Source organism: Rhipicephalus sanguineus, chromosome 9 (assembly GCF_013339695.2).
Source record: "Rhipicephalus sanguineus isolate Rsan-2018 chromosome 9, BIME_Rsan_1.4, whole genome shotgun sequence".
Classification (NCBI taxonomy): domain Eukaryota; kingdom Metazoa; phylum Arthropoda; class Arachnida; order Ixodida; family Ixodidae; genus Rhipicephalus; species Rhipicephalus sanguineus.
The window spans coordinates 72941612-72961475 of NC_051184.2; the positions used below are offsets into that span (position 1 = coordinate 72941612).

At 45.0% G+C, this 19864-nt stretch overlaps 1 protein-coding gene across 1 annotated transcript; it reads right to left on the minus strand.

Annotated features, from left to right (window-relative positions):
• Positions 1 to 5400: 5400 nt before the first annotated feature.
• Positions 5401 to 19538, minus strand: LOC119405317 (autophagy-related protein 101). The gene is made up of 7 exons (XM_037672148.2): positions 19358 to 19538; positions 16645 to 16722; positions 11614 to 11697; positions 10176 to 10274; positions 8790 to 8904; positions 6624 to 6790; positions 5401 to 5590 (listed from the first exon to the last, which is right to left on the minus strand). The coding sequence occupies exons 1-7, from the start codon at positions 19385 to 19387 to the stop codon at positions 5504 to 5506; spliced, it is 660 nt and encodes a 219-aa protein (XP_037528076.1). The 5' UTR covers positions 19388 to 19538; the 3' UTR covers positions 5401 to 5503.
• Between the last annotated feature and the right edge of the window lie 326 nt (positions 19539 to 19864).

Genomic DNA, 19864 nt, shown 5'->3' on the forward strand with positions numbered 1-19864 from the left:
GCTGTGACTGCCCTTCCCAGTGGCGTAGCCGGGGCGGGGGGTACACACCGGGTCCGTGACCCCCCCGCCCCCCGAAACTTTTTTCTACCATGTGTTACAGAGCACGAAATGACACTCGATTACACGTACCTGCATGCCCGGACCTGCCCGGTATCGAATACCCTGAACATTCCTGTATCGTCATCTGGGCTGCCGAAGACACTCGATTACACGTACCTGCCCGGACCTGCCCGGTATCGAATACCCTAAACATTCCTGTATCGTCATCTGGGCTGCCGAAGTGACACACCGGTACATCATGCTTCAAAAGAGAGTGCAAAAGTGTAGTTTGCTGCGTTAGACTGGATATATTTGCCAAAATAGTTAATCACACCGAGCATTCTCTGAACGGCTTGTTTGTTTTGCGGTGCGGGTAAGTCGAATACGCTGGCAAGCAGTGAAGGGTCTGGCTTGATTCCATTACTGCCAATGATGTCGCCCAGAAACTTAATTTCTTGCACTGAAGAAACACACTTTGCAGGATTAAATATTAGTCCCGCAGTCATAGCCGCTTTCAACGTGTCCTCTAGCCGCTGATCATGCTCTCCTTTTGTGGTTCCCCACACAAGCACATCATCAACATACACCCGTACACCAGGCAGGCCATCAAATATTTCGTTCAATGTTTCTGGAATACTTCTGGCTGATGCTATGCCGAAGGGTAGCCGAAGGAACGCGGTACCTGCCGAACGGGGTGGAAAAAGTGCACAACTTTGACGATTCCCCGTTCAGAGGAATTTGATGGAACCCTGCAGTTGCGTCAAGGCGAGAAAAAAATTTAGCGCCTGCCAGTTCTGCTTCAATGTCCTCGCGTCGCGGCATTTGATAATGCTCTCTTTTGATGCTCTCATTGATTTTTCGAGGATCTAGACAAATTCTGAGCCTACCGTCCTTTTTTCTTACAATAACTAAGGGATTCACCCAGTCCATTGGGCAACTGACTCTCTTGATTATGTCCTCTTGTTCCATCCTGGTTAACTCGGCGCGAAGTGGCTGTTGGAGGGAGAGGGGCACTCTTCGTGCCCGTTGAACGATGGGTAGCGCATCGTCGCGAAGCACAATATTGTAGTTCCGCTGGAGGCATCCGGTTCCGCGAAACAGATCGGGGAACTTTTTGGTCACATCACCAATTGCAGGAGTTACACTTTCGATGGTTCGTTGGATTAGACCAAAGCGCTCACAGGCTTCCAAACCGAGGATGGCTTGGTGGTCCTTTCGGACGACGAAGAACCGAACTGAGCACATGCTTGTTATTTATCACCACTGGTGTTGAAAATGTTCCGCATTGCTTGATGATGCTTCCTCCGTAGGAACGCAGTAAAGCCCCACTAGGTTGAAGAGCTTCAACGCTTAACTTTCGATACAGACAATCAGGGGCGTAGCCAGAAATTTTTTTCGGGGGGGGGGGGCTCAACCATACTTTATGTATGTTTGTGCGTTCGTTTGTATGTGTGCGCGTATATATGCGCAAGCAAAATTGAAAAATTTCGGGGGGGGGTGGGTTGAACCCCCCCCCCCCCCTTGGCTACGCCCCTGGAGACAATGGTATCAGATTTGCTTGAGCTCCGGTATCAACCTTGAATGTTACTTCCTGGCCTCTTTGGTGCTAATCAGCCAGTCGCGGTCATGACCGATACTGCTTACGACTACGTCCAGGACTTCAAACTCATCTTCCACTTGGTGTATCCTCTTGACGTCCGCTCTACGCGGTTGCAGCATGAGGCAAAGTGATTTGGCCCTTTGCAGTGGTGACACTTCTTGCCATATGCCGGACAATTCCTTGGAGCGTGACGTCGGTCACATCGTAGGACGGCGTCTTGTCATCGCGTTTACTTCCGATTCTTCTTTGCTCTCGTTGTACGACTCGGTTTTTCCTTTATCCCGTAACATCTGCGTCATTGTAGGGGCTGCTACTGTGTCTATTTCGTGGCTTTCTTTTCCCTTCTTCCAAACGTCGTTCTGGCGAGCTGCCGTCTCTGGCGCCTTGCACATACTAATGGCTTTTTCCAGGTTCAGTCCTTTGTCCCTGAGCATTTTCTCCCGCACTCGTGGCGAATTCGTGCCAAACACGATCTGATCACGCACCATACCATCTGTCAAGGAGCAGAAGTTGCAATGAGCCGCCTGCGTCTTGATATCTCGTAGAAATTGTTCGAAAGGTTCCGCCTCCGCTTGTTGACGTGTTTGGAACACATACCTTTCGTGTATTTCGTTTTCCTTTTCGACGCAGTATGCCTCAAACTTTGCGACTACCGTCTTGTAGTCGTGCTTGTGCGCTTCTTCAGCAAACGAGAAGTTGTTATACACCTCTATTGCTTCTTCGCCAGCGATGCTCAGCAGGATCGCTGTCTTTGCCTCCTCAGATCTCGGCTTGTCAGGGCAGGTTGCTTTAAGGAACGCTCAAACCGTTGTATGAAAGACTTCCATTGTCTTCCGCCGTCTCCGGACAAGCGCAGTGGTTCCGGTGGCTTCATGTAGTCCATCTTTAAGACTTCGCAGCTGCTTGTGGTCTAGTGCACCATCCATCCCACTTCTGACACCATGTATCGTCATCTGGGCTGCCGAAGTGACACACCGGTACAATTCCCAGTTTATCAGATGAATTTATTCTAGTCATGCAGTATACAGCTACATCGAAGATTGCAAAAATTAAATTTTTGATCGCGACAATCAATTATTGTGCGTGTCTCCTCCCCTACCTTCCCCAGCTCTGGGAAAATGGGACGGCTATGCCTCAGGCCATGAGTACTGCCGGCGTGCACTCCTAGTGTCACGTTTAGTACACATATGCACAAGTACCCAAGAAAGAGTGTGTGTCGAGAGCATTAATTATAGCTTAGTTAGTAGTGTCATATATGCAATTTGAATATGCGGGTTTAGCTCCTATCGACACCAAGTCCACCTTCATTTCCCAGTTTGAAGTCAATCCTTTACCTACCAAATTGTTAAACACACACAGAAAAAAACAAACCCAAGTGACCTATTTCTTTTCATTCCTCTTTGGAATTGGCACACTAACCAAACAACAAGATACATTCAAAACAGTATATTTTTTCCTTGGGCAACAAAGAAAGAAAGACCACTTAAGTATGCAGGAACGTTGGCTTTACTGTAGAGCTTGGGCTATTGTAGTGTAGTATGGTACTATTACAGTAAGCACCCTCTGTGCATGGAAAAGCAACTTGTTCAGACCATTGCTGGCAAGAGAAATCGGGACGTTTCTGCCATCGACGACCTCGGCTAGTCTACGCTATGAGACGCGCGAAGTGTATGAACGTGCTCGTGAAACGGCGGGTAAAGGTTTGAACTGTTCTTTCCTGTGCTTTCTCTAGAAACATCACTGCAATTATATCACGCTTGCTAAAGAAAATTGTATACACATTGTACCCAAGCTTTCGTCTAACACCTTTTGTTTCTCCCACGCTAATCCATTTAAACACAGCTGCCTTTGCAAGTGCAACACAGCTCCGGAATGACTTATTCGGTACTGACTGTTCCTTGCCAGGAAGAAAACAAAACCTTTATTTGAAACCAAGGCCTCGTGGTTTCTTTAGATGCAGCAGCAGGTGACGACGGTGAGTCGGGCTGTAGCCCCCTCAGCCTTGCCAGTAAATTGAGTTTCTAGTTACCGTAGTAGACTACTTTTCGAATACTTTTCTTGCTTAACCTTTACTTTTGTTTAAACACCATAGCGTTAGAGACTTCATTTCACAGAAACTCCACTGTCAGCAGCGGCATAGTTGGTTGCGAGTGAAAAATTGGCATTGTCCGCGAGCGAAAAATAGCGAAAAATGCAAATAATAAAAACTATAGGTGTGCGAAATTTGTAATTTCGAATATTTTTCGAATAGTGTTTGCTATTCGATTCGATTCACACTGGAATTTTACTATTCGAACTATTCTAACTTCCCAAAGACAAATACAGTCGTCAGATTGAAAGTGACCCCCTTCAGACTTTTAATATGCTTCACCTCATTACACTCTCGTATTGCGGTAAAGCTGCCTTTCAAGATCCGCTACGGTCGCAAATGTATTAACCCAGGAAAACGCTGGTTCCAACATGGAGATGAAATATGTGGCAGAGTTGGGGGCTCAATTAATGCTGTTTTGGACGTGAAATTTGGGCAGGAAGTACGAAAAATCGGAAGCCGAAGCTTTTTAGCATCCAAAATTTCAGATGTTCTTATATATTGACGTCTACGAGGTAGATTTGGAAATCCGGACTTGAAGGGAGCACACCCTTGTCCGCCACATCAGTTGGGCTTCCACAGAAGTTGAAAGAGGAGAGGCCAAGGAGATGGCATCTTTGCCTATCACGTCTAGTGTGTTGTCGGCAACACTTTGGTTGCACCAAATCATGTACATAAATACAGTTCGGCCTCTACATTGCCTCATTTTTGATAAGACAACTATGAAACACCACCCCGACAGTACTTCATCAACCTAGCGAAAATAAATACTTTCATGTTGCTATCTCATAAGAATATGCTTAGGAATCCTCTCTAACTTCTTTTTTCTGCAATTTCGCTTTGAAGTATTCGAGAAATATTCGATTCGCACTCACACTTCAATATTCGAATTCGCTTCGCACCCAAAATTTTGCTATTCGCACAGCTCTAATGATACTAATCATAGCTCCGAGCCGGAGTCGAACCCAGGCCTTCTGTGTGACAAGCATCCTACAACAGAGCCACGCCAATGCTTGAAAGTGTTTCAAAAAACAAAAAAACCCTATGCAGGTATCATGTAGTACAAGGAGTCTTGTTAATTACAACATCTAAAATTGCGTGGCAGAACCGCAAAATTGCACCAGGCGTCACGCCATCTGAATTTCACGAGCGAGTGGTTTAAAGCCCCACCCACCACAAAGCGGTCCGACATAATTCATCATCGGCAACAGCGTCAACAAAGTATGCGGATAAGTAAGTGCATGTAATGGCTTACAGACACATAATGGGCACTTTGCTAATTTGCAAAATGATGAATCATGGTGTAGTGGGCACTTTGCAACTGTACTCGCAGTGGGCATACTAGGATGGTTTGAAATGGTGAAGGGCTCCTTCCTTCGTGACATGGTTGAGATGCCCACCTAGAAGCGAAGCCTGGCTAGCGAATGAAAAGGCGATGCAAACGGGGCTCGAATACGCTACTGCGTTTTACTCTTGAAGACGGAGCTCAAGTGTAGCTCACTTACCAACGTCAATTGTTTTAAATTAATTGCTTGTGTGTATTTTGTTTATGACCAGGCCTTCCTACTATAGCCCTATGATAAACAACTGAAGTGTGTGTGTAAATAATAAAATAATCAAGTGTAATGGGACCCCAGGAGATAAATGTATTAAGCGAAACGATGCACGTGGCTACGTACGAAAAAACAAAAGGTTTATTCCGTTGAGCTTAGAAACAAATAGGCAGTGTGCCGCATATGTACATGCGCCAAATGTGATCGTCTAGTGGCCACTCCTCAGAAGGCCAAGGTGTCCTTGAGCAGTTTCCGCATAGTGCTGCCCATCGATGGGTTGTTGGAGGGTCCGGACGTGTGGTAGCCCACCTGCATGTGCCACGAGGGAACGCTTCTGTTACCATGGGAACCAGCATCACGATCGGTCCACTGTACTTTCATAGCAAAAAAGAAAAGTCACAGTTTCGCTGCAAGGGCGAAGCAATGAATGCGATAGCGGCAAATTGGAATGCTATGAGAAGTGAGACTAGCAGCTAACTCTTTAGAATCTTATCTCGCGTAACTCTGCAAAACGGTGGCGTAAAGGAATACTACGGTTGCTGCAGTGAGCGAGGCGGTTTTCGAGGAATTTGTCACCTCAATGCGAAGCAAGTACCGATACGTAGAAGTGTAGAAGCCATCTGCTAAGGTCTGTCGAGATAGTGGCGGTTGGTAAAACAGTAGTACACTCAAACTTCATTATAACAAAGTCACATCTGCCATGGAAATAACTTCGTTATATCCGAACATTCGTTATAAACGGTCATATGTAACACTGTATCTATGCCAAGACTATTCTTCATTTACTTCGTTATAACCGATAATTCGTTATATCCGTGTTCGTTATGTCGAGGTTTGAGTGTACTAGTAATGTGATGGTTCCATGTTCGATCACCAAACCGGCAAGTTTATTGCTTTTGACTGTAGAAGTTTCTTGAAAACCTGAACTGGTTGCTGAAAATAAAGACGCGGAGCGTGGCCTTTGGGGAAGTGCTATTCGAAGCTGGCCCTTGATGAGTAAGGACGTGTTCCAGAGCTACGGCCATGGGTCCTGGTTTGTTACATTCACTGGAGTTTTCTTTTTATACGTAGTTAATGAAAAACGAGGCATGCACAGCACTATTGTGTCATCATCCCGTCTTTCTGCCGTGTTTTTTGGTGTGCTATGCAAGAATATTAAGCCAAAGTGCGCCAACTCGGCAAGAATACATTTGCCAACTTTTCCATGCACGAAATCCTTCCGCCTAGCAAATTTCAAGGGAGTCACTTGCCCGTTGAATCGTGAATAAAGCTTGCAGCTGCTCGCAACAAAAACACTTTTTCTGTTGAAAAGCGACCTGGAAGTATTAGTGGCACTACGTGCCTTGAAATGGTACGGCTGGACGTCTGAGAAGCGGGTGTCGAACACGAGCTCCACGTCGGGCTCGCTGGGCACCCGGGGCAGGTACTGGTGCCGGTTGATGGAGGCTGCCACTGCAATTACCTTCTCGGCCAGTTGCTCACCCAGCTGGGCACGCTGACGCTGCCGCTCTGAAAATTCAGTTGAATGGCATATGGTAACAATGCTGTGGGAGATCTAGGCTGATTAGACCCTATTAAATCTAACTCTGGGGCATTGAGAGGGTCAAAATGAGGATCGTTATCCCACAACCCCGTGACTCTGTTATGTTGCAAAAACAACGCAGATATCTCTCTATAAAACTGACAGGTGGGTCTATTGGTACTGCTTACGTAGTTTCTCGCATATAACCTGCAACTTAACAATGATTCGTGGAAAATTTCTCGGAAATGATCCCCGTGCATTGCCGCGAAGCTAGCTTCCTCGCGTAGCTCTTCACCACTGCCGTGAAGCCACCTTTGCAGACCGCAATTTGCATTTTCAGTCTTTTTCGCTCTAAAAATTTTTACAATTTTGTTAGCGGGTTATACGCAAGAAAATATGATATCTTAAGGTTTAGAACAAGGAAACATAAGGGCGCAAGAGAATCAGTAAGACCTGTGTTTGGGCAAGTTGGTTCATACTTGCTGTGAAACGAGCGCTAAAGAAACAGGGACGCAAACAAGAGGCACACAAGAATGGCGCTCACCAGCGCCTGTCACTTGGTGTCTCTTGTTTGCATCTCAGTTTCTTTAGCGCTCCTTTCTTTAGCATCACACAAAAGAAGACACGAGGACACAGTGGTACTAACAACTCAGTTGTTGGTATCCTCCGCGCTAACCTTAAAACATATGCAGATATCACAGTCAATGTTGTATTTACAAGTTTTTTAGAAGTCATGCAATACCACATAAGCAGAACAGCTGCTTGAAACTGGTCGCTGCTTAATTCCTCGAATGATCCTCTTTTGACTACTACTGATTTAATCGTTTTTGGTGCCACTCTTGATAGCTCCGTAACAATATGATGGTGGTGCACTGTAGTGGGAGACTTTGAATTAATTTTAAAGGGATACTGAACAAAAATTTGAAAAAGCTAAGAAAACACTTGCATTCGACTCGGACAACACGACTGTTCCTATAAACAGCGTTTATTTCACGTAATTTCAAGCAGTTGGCCATATTTTTAGTGGATTGTGAGAGCGCGGCGGCTGCACGCCAGTGCGCTTGTTGACGGCCGTGACGTCGAATGCTTCAGCAAGAGGGGGGCAACCGGCACGCACTATCCTGCCCTGCCACTTCCCTTTCTCCACCTCTCCTGTCAAGAACACCTTCCCGACAGTGAGAACACGTTTTGAGAGAGACGTGCGGCAGCGGGTGGCGGCTTGCGATGTCGATTGGTAAGCGATTTTGCAGTGAGCATGGTTGGCGAATCAGTATCCGCAGAGTTTCGCGTCACTTCCTCTCTAGTTCGTGGCGCGGCTGCTAGACACGCCAATTTGCGAAAAATACATTAAATTCATTATTTTCTGCTAGTCTCTGGCTGAAATGAAGGTTGTTTCAACCATAGGCGGAGAGTTTTCATTTTACCGGAGGGGGCGGGGGCCCGACTTGCTCTTCGACATTTCTCTCTCACTCTCCCTATATATATATATATATATATATATGTATATATAGAGAGAGAGAGAAAGAGAGAGAGAGAGAGAGAGAGAGAGAGAGAGAGAGAGAGAGAGAGAGAGAGAGAGAGAGAGAGAGAGAGAGAGAGAGAGAGAGAGAGAGAGAGAGAGAGAGAGAGAGAGAGAGAGAGAGAGAGAGGAGTCCAACTTCCAAATTAAAGAATTTAATGTAACTTTAGTCTCTTAGGTGCCCGCGATATCATAGCATGTCTAACGACTGTTGGAACATAATAGTGTCTTCAGCAAAATGATCATATGCAACAGTGCACTGCAAAATTAAGTTAAACGAAGATGTATTTATCACGAAGGAAATTAAATTAATCCAAACCTCAATGTACCTGGCTCTTTCTTAGCGACTAGTCGACACGACTAGCACAAACATGTGCTGTCCGCAATTGCGTACACAGTGCCTCAGAGGGTTAAAGGACTGATGGCATGACAGGCCAAGATGCACCGCATGTACTGAGTGGAAGTACCTTGCTCGTTGGGCAAGGTGATGACGTTGACGCGGATGTTCCACACTTCCCAGGGGATGTTCTCCGAGGAGAGGATCCAGTGGGTGCGCTTCTTCTGGAAGAACTCCAGCCAGATCTGCACAGAAGAAGACACTCGCTGCGATGAGGAATACTAAACACCTTTCGTCACGCGGAAAACACAAAGGAAGCGACGGAAGCGTTTTTCCTTTCGTAAAACTTCCTCTAGCCATCAAATTTCTGCATTTTTTTTCTTTCTTTATTACACCCCCTTTTGAATACATGTGAAAAGGCAACACTGGTTATACCAATGGTTACAGCCTAGTAGGGGGGCCTAAGCTAAAATATGCAACTACGAGAACAACTTGCACTTGGAATGCAAACATTACATGAGAAGTCAACTGCACTGAGGAAAAGAAGTGCAAATAATCATGGAGTGATACGTAAAGGATAGGAACGTCTTTAGGATAGCTTAGTTCCCATAAACTACAAAATAATGTTACGCACACTGCAACTAAATCAAATAAAAATATAAATACAGGGCAGTATGTCATACATGCCAACGATGGCTTTGGTAGGCTTAACGGGGGAGGGGAACTGCTCTTTAAGATTCAAAAAAGAAATTCTTCATAAGATTTTTATGAAACTTGCAGAGTTTATGTATACTTGTGTGCTTATTTCAATGTGCGATTTTTTTTTAGTACAACGTAGTTTTTGAAATATAAAGTATTTTATGCACCTGTTGGGTGCATTAAATATAGCTCTTCTCAGCCTAAACTGAGAGAGCTGCAAAGTATATCAGTTACATCACAATAATCTGGAATGGGAACTGTATGCAGTGCAATAAAAATGGATGCTCTAAACACCTTTGAACAAAGTTATGGTATGTTGAACATTCATGAATGAGTTGATGCCAAGCTGGGATTTTAGTCAACATACTGAATGTCTGGCATACCATAGCATTTGTTCAGAGGGGTTTAGAACATTCATTCTTGTTCTACAGCACACAGTTCCGATTCCAAATTACTGTGATATACTGATTCACTTTGTAGCTCCCTCAGCTTAGGAAAAGTCTTTTGCTCCCCAAACGGCACATAAAATATCTCATATTAAAAAAAAAAAACACATATTATAGCAGAAAAATAATTGCATATTTCAAATCAGCACACAGATATACATAAATTGCGCAAGTGCCATCAAAATCGACCCAGAAATAAATGTTTTAAAGTACACAAGAACTTATTTTAGTTACACAGGAAGCGAGACTCACACAAAGGGACGAGTTTTACAGCTGTTGGCTGCCAGCATCACACTTGGCACTAGTCCTGTTGTCCACACCTCTCCACTGGCCCAAAACTCAGCCGGAGCAACGCCGCTGCTACAACTCACCTGGCCAGTGCGTGGACCATCGTGACTGCGCAGCCGGTCGCTGAAGGCAGTCACGTCGCGGCACACCGCCTCATTCAGCTCGTCCGATGCGCAGCGCACCTGGGCACAGCCAGGGAAAACATGTCAGTTCAGTGAAGAGCTCTCCACAAGGGTAGAATGAAGCTATCAAACTGCTCATTGCTAGTTACAACTGTCGAAACTGCTCTGTGCCTAACATAAACACATTAAAAGACTGCAACATTAGTCTGGAGAACAGCATAGCATGATTCCTGTACCCTGTGTCATGTGTAGCAGCCAATGCTGATGTGACAGAGGTAGTGGTAACCGTAGAGTTTCCTACAATATTTACTAGAGGGAACTGTGGCGCTGTGATTGTTCGGCCACCATGGCAATGGTGGGTAATACATGGACTTGCCTTGCCTTTGTGCTTGAGGCTTCGAATGCGCTTGTGGCTTTGTTTATTGTTGTGTTTTGGCTTTTGTCTTGGATAAAAAAAAAATGGCTCGTAGTGAACCTGGTAAGCTGATTTGAATTGGTGAGCCTGAAAGGTCACATGGTGGTGAAGTGGAACTGCTGAAATTCGTCTCGTGACAAAGCGACTGCAGGCCACACGGAGCCGAAAGAACAAAGCTTAGGCAAATCCATATATTACCCACCATTCCCACGCTGGCTGAAGTGCCATGTGCTGCAGCTCCCATAGACACTAGCACCAGATTTCCTTCAAGGGTGCTATTATGAAACTCTACGGTGGTCGCTGTGCCGTCCAAGAACTATGCGTGCTTGCCTCACACTATGCACACAGCTGAGCCCCCTACACAGTGATGTGCTAGTATAAAGGTGGCCCCTCCTATGCACCCCCCTTCACCTAGGGGAAACCAATCCTGAGGCAACTGTGGCCAGACCAGCAAGGGCCACTGTGGTTCCACTCAAATGCACAGGAGTGCCATCGACATGTGAACTAACGTTCAGTCAATTGCTCATTTGTTAATTCATTCTGTACTCCCGTGCAGAATGCAAGAGAACACAATAGTATTCTTCTGCAAATAAATGATCCTGTTATCAATGTTCAGATCAAAAAGAAGGCAACCCGATGGTAGTGGAGTACATCTGCAGCTCGTTGGCTGTATTTGTTGGCAACATATGCCACTTTGCATGTTTGCATTACTGCGTGCATGTCCTTTCTTTCCGCACGTTTATAGCACATGTCGACCCCGCGAACTGTAGGAAAATTTCTGTAGAAATGTGGGGAGTTGGAGGCTAAACAAAAAACAAGTGAAAGAGTCCTCATGCCAACAATCGACAGGTTTGCGATCAAACTCGTTCGTGAAGGTGCAGTCCTGGCAATATTACCACTCGGCTCTGTTGGTACAGGGATGAAACGGGGATACAAAAAATAGAAGGGAGTCTAGACACTGTCTCCCAGGGCAGTAATACTCACATATGTGAAGTCGATGAAGTCGCACGTGACGTCTTCAAAGCCAACCGTGCCCACTGAGTACCTGCCTCGTGTCTTGTACTGAAACTGCAAAGAGGGAAAATTGCGCTATGAATACGAGGATCCGAAATGATGCTTTACACGAAAAGGTAACCACTAGGCATGGTGGCGTTCTCATATGGAATTATTATTTAGATATAGCACAAGGCCTGACACTCAAGTTTACATACTCATGTCCATGGGCATGATTAGAGATTGTTATTGGGAATGCATGTTCAGTTTTGTGGCATGCATTTAGCCTATGCCACGCCTTCACTGTCAGGCATGGGGCGCGGCCATGTTTTTGGTAACACCCATTCCTGGCAATCAATTAGAAACCGAGCACGTCGTCCACTTGGAACGGAGTGTGGCGACAGGGTTTTTGCCCGAGTGAATGCACGTTGCTTTGCTCACTACGAGACCGACTTTGCATGGCATGGATTGGATTGGATTCAAATGGCGGCTGCGGAATAGCCGTTTCAATCCAGGTGCTTGCAACGGGAGCTTTGGTTGCTGCGTTGGCGTTGCTTGAAAAGGTAGCAGAGCAGTTGGAGATTCCAAATGCTTGTGAAGGGATGGCAGAAAGTGGACACCATTCGTGTTGTTGCACTGTTTTCAAGATGAACTTGCCCAAATCTCAGTTCTCCTAAACACCATCAGCCTCTGCCATTTCGAGCTCAGCCAGTACCTGCTCTGCTTGAAAGCGCTCATTCCACCAGAAGGCCTGCCACCGTGTGGTGGCCTTCTGTGCAGACCCTCTGGCGTCCAGGAGAGCATTCAACTCGTTCCACACCGATTTCTTGTCGGCCTTGAAGACTGTCGGCTACGGCAGGTCCGACGGTGTCACAAGAGCCGGTTGCTCCTCCACCAATGATAGGAGCAGCTCCCTCCGACTTGCCAAGACCCGGGGACACAGTCGCACATTCCGGTGGGACGACGTTTCTCTAAAAGTGCACCACTCTTCTGGGTGCTCTTTTCCTCTTTTTCTTTGTGCCCAACACCACTTATTTTATTTCATTTATTTATTTCACAATACTGCAGGCCCTTCTCGGGCCCATGCAGGAGTGGGTTGAACTTAAATACAGTTCACAAAAGTTGGAACAAAAAAAAAGACCATTTATACAGAGCAAAAAGTATGAGCACATACAAATCACAAGGAATACAAACATTATGCATTAAACAATGTGTTCATATAAACAGCAAACAGCATTATACTAACTGTGCAGGCTAAAGGGGTAGTATATGAAATACTAATGACACCAATTATTTTTACCATTTGAATTCTAAATTCTGAATGCTGCTAATGAATTCATCGACAGAGGAGCAGTTTACAACATCAGCGGGCAGTGTATTCCAATGGGAAATGGTGTGCGGAAATAAAGAATATTTATAGTTATAGTTCACAGTTATAGTTTATAGTTATTATGACAGGGGTGTTGACGTATTGTTTTATTATGATTTGTCCGAGTTGAATGGTTGAATGATGCTTGAATGTATGCTACTTGGGGTATTCGATAAGAGCCCTGATAAAGGAGGTATAAAAATTTTAGCCTAGAAACCATTCTGCGTCCTACAAGTGGTTGGATGTTAGCCCTGATACGCGAGTTCGTAATGGACGTTTGTCGCGAATACTGTGAATATATAAACCGCAATGCTAGGTTCTGTAGGCATTCCAATTTATCGGTTAAATATTTCTGGTGCAGGGCCCATACCATGTCCGCATACTCTAAAGTTGGTCTAATAGGAGTTTTATATGCATTTAATTCTACGCTAGGAGGTGTGTTTTTAGTTTTCTTCTCAAAAAGTGCAGCTTGCTTAGAGCCTTTTGATATACGTTATTTATATCACACTCCCAGTTTAAAATTTCGTCGTAAAAGTGACCCCTAGATATTTGACTTCATCGCACTTCTTGAGCGGGATGTTATTGACTGTGTACTGGAACTGAAGAGGTTTTTTTTTTATGCGTGAAGGAAATACTAGCTGTTTTAGTTGCATTTAGTTTCATCCCCCATTTGTTGCACCAGTTTTGTATCGAAGCTAAGGAATTGTTTAATTCTATTTGATCGTCCCTGCTATTTATTGTTGTGTACACTACGCAATCATCGGCGAATAATCGCATCTGTACAGGTATTCAAACTTATACTCCGTTTTATACATCAAGTGCTATGCTATGGAAGCTAGTGAGACTTCCTGTAGTAGATGCATTCACACCCAGAAATAGTGCAATGATCTTACAGCCCGTAATGCGTTGTCTTTTTTCCTTTTTTGGCCAAGTAATAAATGAAGATGCTTTGTACTTTAGAAATAAACAACTCCTGTTATGTGGCTGTCAGTATGTTGTTCTGGATGCATTTCTTTGTTTTCGTTTTTTGGCCTCATTCGCAGACCGTCGCGATGCCTCATGGTCGGCTCGCTCGAGTATCTTCAACGACAAAAGGCAAGCGCGAGATGCCCGGATTTACACATTACGCCGACCGAACTTCTTGCACGGCCTCCGCAGCGTCGCACCCGATGTATGAAATCGAGTACAGTGACCATTCACAGAAACTAATAATAACAAATAGCAGAAGTCAAACCTATTACCATTATAGAACCTGTTTAAGCCCGAGAAAAAGAAAACGTTTTTTTTTTCCCCATAAAAAGTTGTATTCATTGGAAGGCAAGAAACATTTTGTTTTGTCGAAATCAAGAGTTCAATAAAAACTCGTCTGGTCGGAAATGCTCATTGTCAAAGGTAAAAGAAAGACACCGACCAAATACAAAAATAACTTTAAAAAATAAAAATGATTCGGCTCTCACACGGGGGCCTTGTTCACAATGAAAGCTATGAGAGCTTTCATTGCTTCGTTGTGAACAAGGGCCGCGTATGGAAGCCGAAATGTTTTTTTTTTATTTTAGAGTTCTTTTTGTATTTGGTCGGCGTCTACCTTTCACCTTTGACAATTTTGTTTTGTCATATATGGTCCCCAAACCGATGACCTACTTCTGGGGAGTTCATCACCTGCTGATTGCCTGCTCTCTCCCTCCTGTTCTCAAAAATTTTCCAGACCCCCACTGTTGTGACAACGCTGCGAGTGAACACGTTTTTATTCCGTACAAAGACCTCTGATCGGCAATGAAAACACTTCGGACCAGCTTTCGTCAATGTAGTACAAGAATCATTTCATTCATTAGTCTCGATGGACTGAAAGCATAACGACATGGGCGGAAAGAGTGAAAGAAAAACAAGAAAAAACACACAAATAAAGCAAACAAACACTGAAAGATACAAAGCTGATTTCGTGTAATGTAAAACAATGTAAAACAAATCAACAAAGATTATGATAAGCAATTTGTCTTGTTTATCGTCATCATCACTTCCTCATTACAGAAAGCTGTGACCCTTATGAATTCTACCAAGCGCGCACACATAAAAAACGATGTTGCACATGTAAGTGAAAAGTGCATGAGGTTGACAGGTTGATGCAGGCAGTTTGTAAGGGCTCTATCACCCCCTGTAAAGTCGTTTGCGCTGCATATCACGCGTGCCCGGCGGATTAGAGGTAACTATAGCGTGGCTAGTTTTGCCGTCAAGCGAGAGATGGCTCTGTGGGCGCATGGTGGCACAGTGGTGCCGCTTGGCGGGGAGCGAGGTTATCCGGGTGTTTGTGAAAGAAGACTTTGTCTTTTTGGGGTTTGGCAGCGTCTGTGGACGGACGGCTCTCGGCAAGGTCCGTGAGTACGATTCCGTGGGTCGAGCCCACGCACTCGTGCGGTGAGTCGAACGTCGGCGAAGCCGCATTCGCGGTACGTTTTATGTGTTGTGTTGTTCTGCGTGCGTTATGTTGTCTGTGTGTTGTATTGGCATTATGTATGATTATTCAGCGTGTTACTAGTTGTGTATTAGATTCGGCTGGCGAGTTCCCCACTAAAAAAGCAGTTAATGCTTTTTTGTACACGTGCTCATTTCCTCGGCAGCGTGACTGTGTCTGTGTATTCCAAGAGCAGCGAGTCTTCTTCGGACACCACAAGTTGTATGCAGTGATTTGTTATCTATTCTCAAAATTTTTGTGGTAAGCAAGATAACAAAGTTTCTTCAACAAAGTAAAAAAAAAACAATGAGCTTGAGCTTGGAAAGAAGACTTGTACGATAACAGAGAACTACGCTGCCTCCCTTTCTACAGGCATGAGCTTGTTGTCGAAAAGGAAGACACACAGGAAAAAATATTAACTACAGGGTCTGCAGCAAAAAATTTTAACTAAAGGGGGAGATGACTCAGCAAATTAGAGGAAGGCGAGGATGTTCTTTCAGCCAAAAGGCGAGTAGCCTGAGGTACTGAAATGCCTCCAGTTCTCTTCGTCATTGCCATGGCAAAACTATTTTGCCTGACATTTTCGAGGTTGTAAGTTTTCAGTCGTAATCCTTGCAGTTCCTGTTAAAACGTTTAACAAGCACACACTTCGTTTTTTATCTGTACCATCATCTACCAGCTTCAATGCCAATGCACAGCACTACATGCCAATCGCTACCATACTTGACTCAATCATGTTGCTTTGTTCTATAGGCATTACATTACAATAGATGGCTTGCACTGACATCACTGAAAGCGCTGTGTTGGAGCACCAGTATGTGGGGACGTGACGTTTCCGATGTCACATTCATGATATCGAAACGTCACATGCAGGTTCTTTCATTATTCACGCACAGAAACGTTCCTGCCACGCTGTTTTCACATAGACGCCAACTTGTTTGTCGTCAAAGCCGCCATCATGCAGTCCCAGTTCCTTTCAGGAGCTGTGTCCAAGAGGTCACGTGCAAGCCATCTATAATTATGGACACATTTGGTTGAAAACGCCTTTGCATATTTAAGACAGATTCATCAACCAATCCATTCAGCCATAATCATATGGAACGTTCAGCTCTGAAAGCCTTGCTATTGGAGGTCTAATGGCACACGCTACCAGGGGCCTTGACAAAGGCAAAGTTGGAAGACACGTGCGCGAAGGCGCACTCACCTTTCCCTGGGTGCGGTGGAAGAGGAGCGTGTGGAAGATGCCCGACACAGCTTCCTGAACCTGCCGCCCTTCCAGGCACTGCACACAACAATCCCACGAAGCCTTGTTAACTCTTTCATGTGTACATTTTGTTGCAGTCACACAAACTGAACATCAGAAAGGGAAGAGTTCGGCAAGGAGTAACGCTAAAACTTGTTCCACATGGTGCCATTTCACACATACAAGTAGTAATAATTGTTGGGGTTTAACGTGCCAAAACAATGACAAGATTATGAGAGATGCCATAGTGGAGGGCCCCGGAAAATTCAGCCACCTGGGGTTCTTTAACGTGCACCTAAATCAAAGTACACGGGCCTCGAGCATTTTTGCCTCTACCAGAAATGCAGCCCCATGGCTGGGATTCGATCCCGGGACCTGCGGGTCAGCAGTCGAGCACAGTAACCACTAGACCACCGTGGTAGGTCACACATACGAATGCCTCTCCTGGAGTAGTTTCAGACTGGAACTGTCTACCCGAGTTTGTTTTTGAGGCTGCTAACTCTGACGAAGCCTTTGATGTCGAACTGTTCTATTGAATATTCCGTTAGCAAAATCGTTGTATTAGTTGACGTGGAATTATTGTAGTAATTTACTGCTGTGCTGTTCACCTGTATCATTGCACTGTAGTTCCCCTCCTGCTATGGCCATTTCGGCCTGCAGTATTGAGAAATTAAAAAAAAATTTAAGAGGCCTTTCGCAAGGCCCCCTCACAGATATTGATCACACACTGGAAGTTTTAAGGTGCCATCTAGGAAACATTTTTACCTAATGGTTTATCAAATTGTTCCTTGCCGAACTGGTTAGAAGAAATTAACGACGTTGCCAAAGTGTCTCCGGAAGGTGAGCTTCACTGACAAAGCAAAGCCACACTATTTTTACATCAGCAAGCGCTGCGTACTGCCCCAAATGACGGGGGCAAAGAAGCGCAAGTTCATGTGACAAGCCTCGCCTCTTTCTTCTTTTCTCTTTCTATTTTGCAATGGTTGAACCTGGAGAAGAGCTCTTTATATCTCTGACATGCCAATCTTTCCGGCGAAAGTACTTGTGTGGCATCAACGGGGAAGTGATAAAAAACCGTGGCATGCCAAACAAGCCACTGCTTTTCTTGCTTTGAGAAAATATTGCGTACAAGTATTAAAAGGGTCTCCATTAATGCAGTTTCTAAACTGTTACCTTTTTATATTCACAACAGCATACTGAATAAACTAAGGTTTTGCAATGAGTCGATGACCAAGCCTCTATAACTAAGTGTAACACAACTGGGTGCTAGAATTATCACAACGGAAATTGGTGCATGTATGCGGCACACGTGATTTAAGGAATGCGGCTTGTTTAAACTGATGCAGATAAATAGGACTCCGAAATGGATGCTCTTGATGGAACCAAGTGAACGTCTAACAGGTAAAAGGCTCTCTTTGTGGCCAACTAGCAAAGTCCACCTTGTGCATGGCTACACCAGCAGTATTATCTGTTTGTGACCAGTTATCCCATTAGTCCATCACATGTCCAGAAGCAAACCACGCTATGCTCAGGCCTCATTTGCATCTCCTTCACCTCTCACTAGCCACAACAAGGTACCCTGGTTACACAGAGTTAACTACTATATGCAATGCTGTAAACACCCCATAGTTAATGATAACATCTGGGATGGGCTTCTGCTAAAATTATCATCACACTTAGTACTTCCCTAGTCATGTTGTATGAATCGTGGCCAGAAGTTTTTTCTTCATTGGTCATTTGGCCACATGATGGAGTATGGCAGCACTTTGTACCTGCTGCCAATCAACCCACGAACATACGCTATGTGCGGAATGCTCTTCTCGCCCTCCTAATCTGCGATGAAACTCTCACTAGAAAACATTTGTTACCAACCAACTCAAAACGAGCACAGCCAACAGACCACAATATGCTGGGACATTGAGATGACCTGAAGTATAAGCTGTTGTGCATATTTCGTCTAGCATAACAGTTGAAGTGGCGCCGTACAACACAACTACACACGCAGCAAGAACAACATGCAGGTACAGTATTTTAGGGGGAGGGGGATCATTTTTGGAGACGCTGAGCCAGCGTTCCTGGCAAATGCCAGTCACTCCGTTTACTGTATCACTAGTGACATGTACAGCATCACTCGCGTAACGCTAGTCACGCGAAACACCCCAGTAAGTGATCGCGATGAGTCACACCTGCGTTACCCAAGACCTGCGTGCTGCAGGTAGTTATGAGACAACGAGGCTGCTAGTAACAAAACAGCGACCGCGCACCACGGCGACGCGGTTAAGCATACAAGACCAAGCATAACGGTCAAACTTTCCGTAATTTTTAATGGGCCCTGCGCATCAAGGCGAGCGCAGTGTTCGCACGAGTATTAACCCGAGCACCTGCAACCAAAAATGCGCACGAAACGAATAACACATTCAACGGAGTGCTATTCAGAATATCGAGCCTTCTTTCTTTTTAGGTCGTGGGCTCCTTCATTCCACGGCACAATTACGAACGGGGTAGCCTAGGCGCAAGACTTTCGAAGTTACGAAAGTGCACGTGGAAAGAGCTTTCGAAGCTAGAGCGATTGAGGAGAGTTGAAAAGCGGGGCAACTGACAGCGCGACGTAACAAAGAAAAGAACTGCGTGGAAACAGCTGATCGCCCAGCGCAGTGCACTCACGATGCCTTACCAGCTCGAAAACTTCGGATCTTGCATTCATGTCTCACTCATTACAACCCACTTTGGGAGATACGCCTCGGGGTTTAGCCCCAGGACGGTGATTTTCCAACGCTGCGGCACGAAGCACAAAGGGTACGAAGGTAACGACGAATCGCCACACACGGGTACACAGAAACTATCGCGTTGTCTGCAAACGCTGGTCAGTGCTGCACGCGATGATAATCGCTGTCGTTAGTTTCGGTTTTTAAGGTGCGCGTCTCTTGGTTTCGTTTTGACGTTAGCGCTTGTTTGATCTAATCACTCGAGTTCAAGCATAAATTCTGCGAGTATAAGTAAGATGACGAAGCCGGTTCAACAATAAGGTTTCATTTTCATATTCAAGATGTCAGTGTCTCATTTTGGAGCAATAATTTCATTAACAGTACAGTCACGCTGACACTCATTTGTCTTTGTAGAACCTTAGTGACCGAGTTGACATGATTACACGAAAAGATGTAAACCGCACGCTTTCGTTGCT

Excerpts from the sequence above, each read along its gene's own strand:
- LOC119405317 (XM_037672148.2), bottom strand. The coding sequence starts at position 19,387 with ATGAATGCAAGATCCGAAGTTTTCGAGCTG. Across the intron at positions 10,275-11,613 it reads ACTTCATCGACTTCACATAT|GTGCGCTGCGCATCGGACGA; the intron begins GTGAGTATTACT and ends GGCTGTGCCCAG. Across the intron at positions 8,905-10,175 it reads ATGGTCCACGCACTGGCCAG|ATCTGGCTGGAGTTCTTCCA; the intron begins GTGAGTTGTAGC and ends TCTTCTGTGCAG.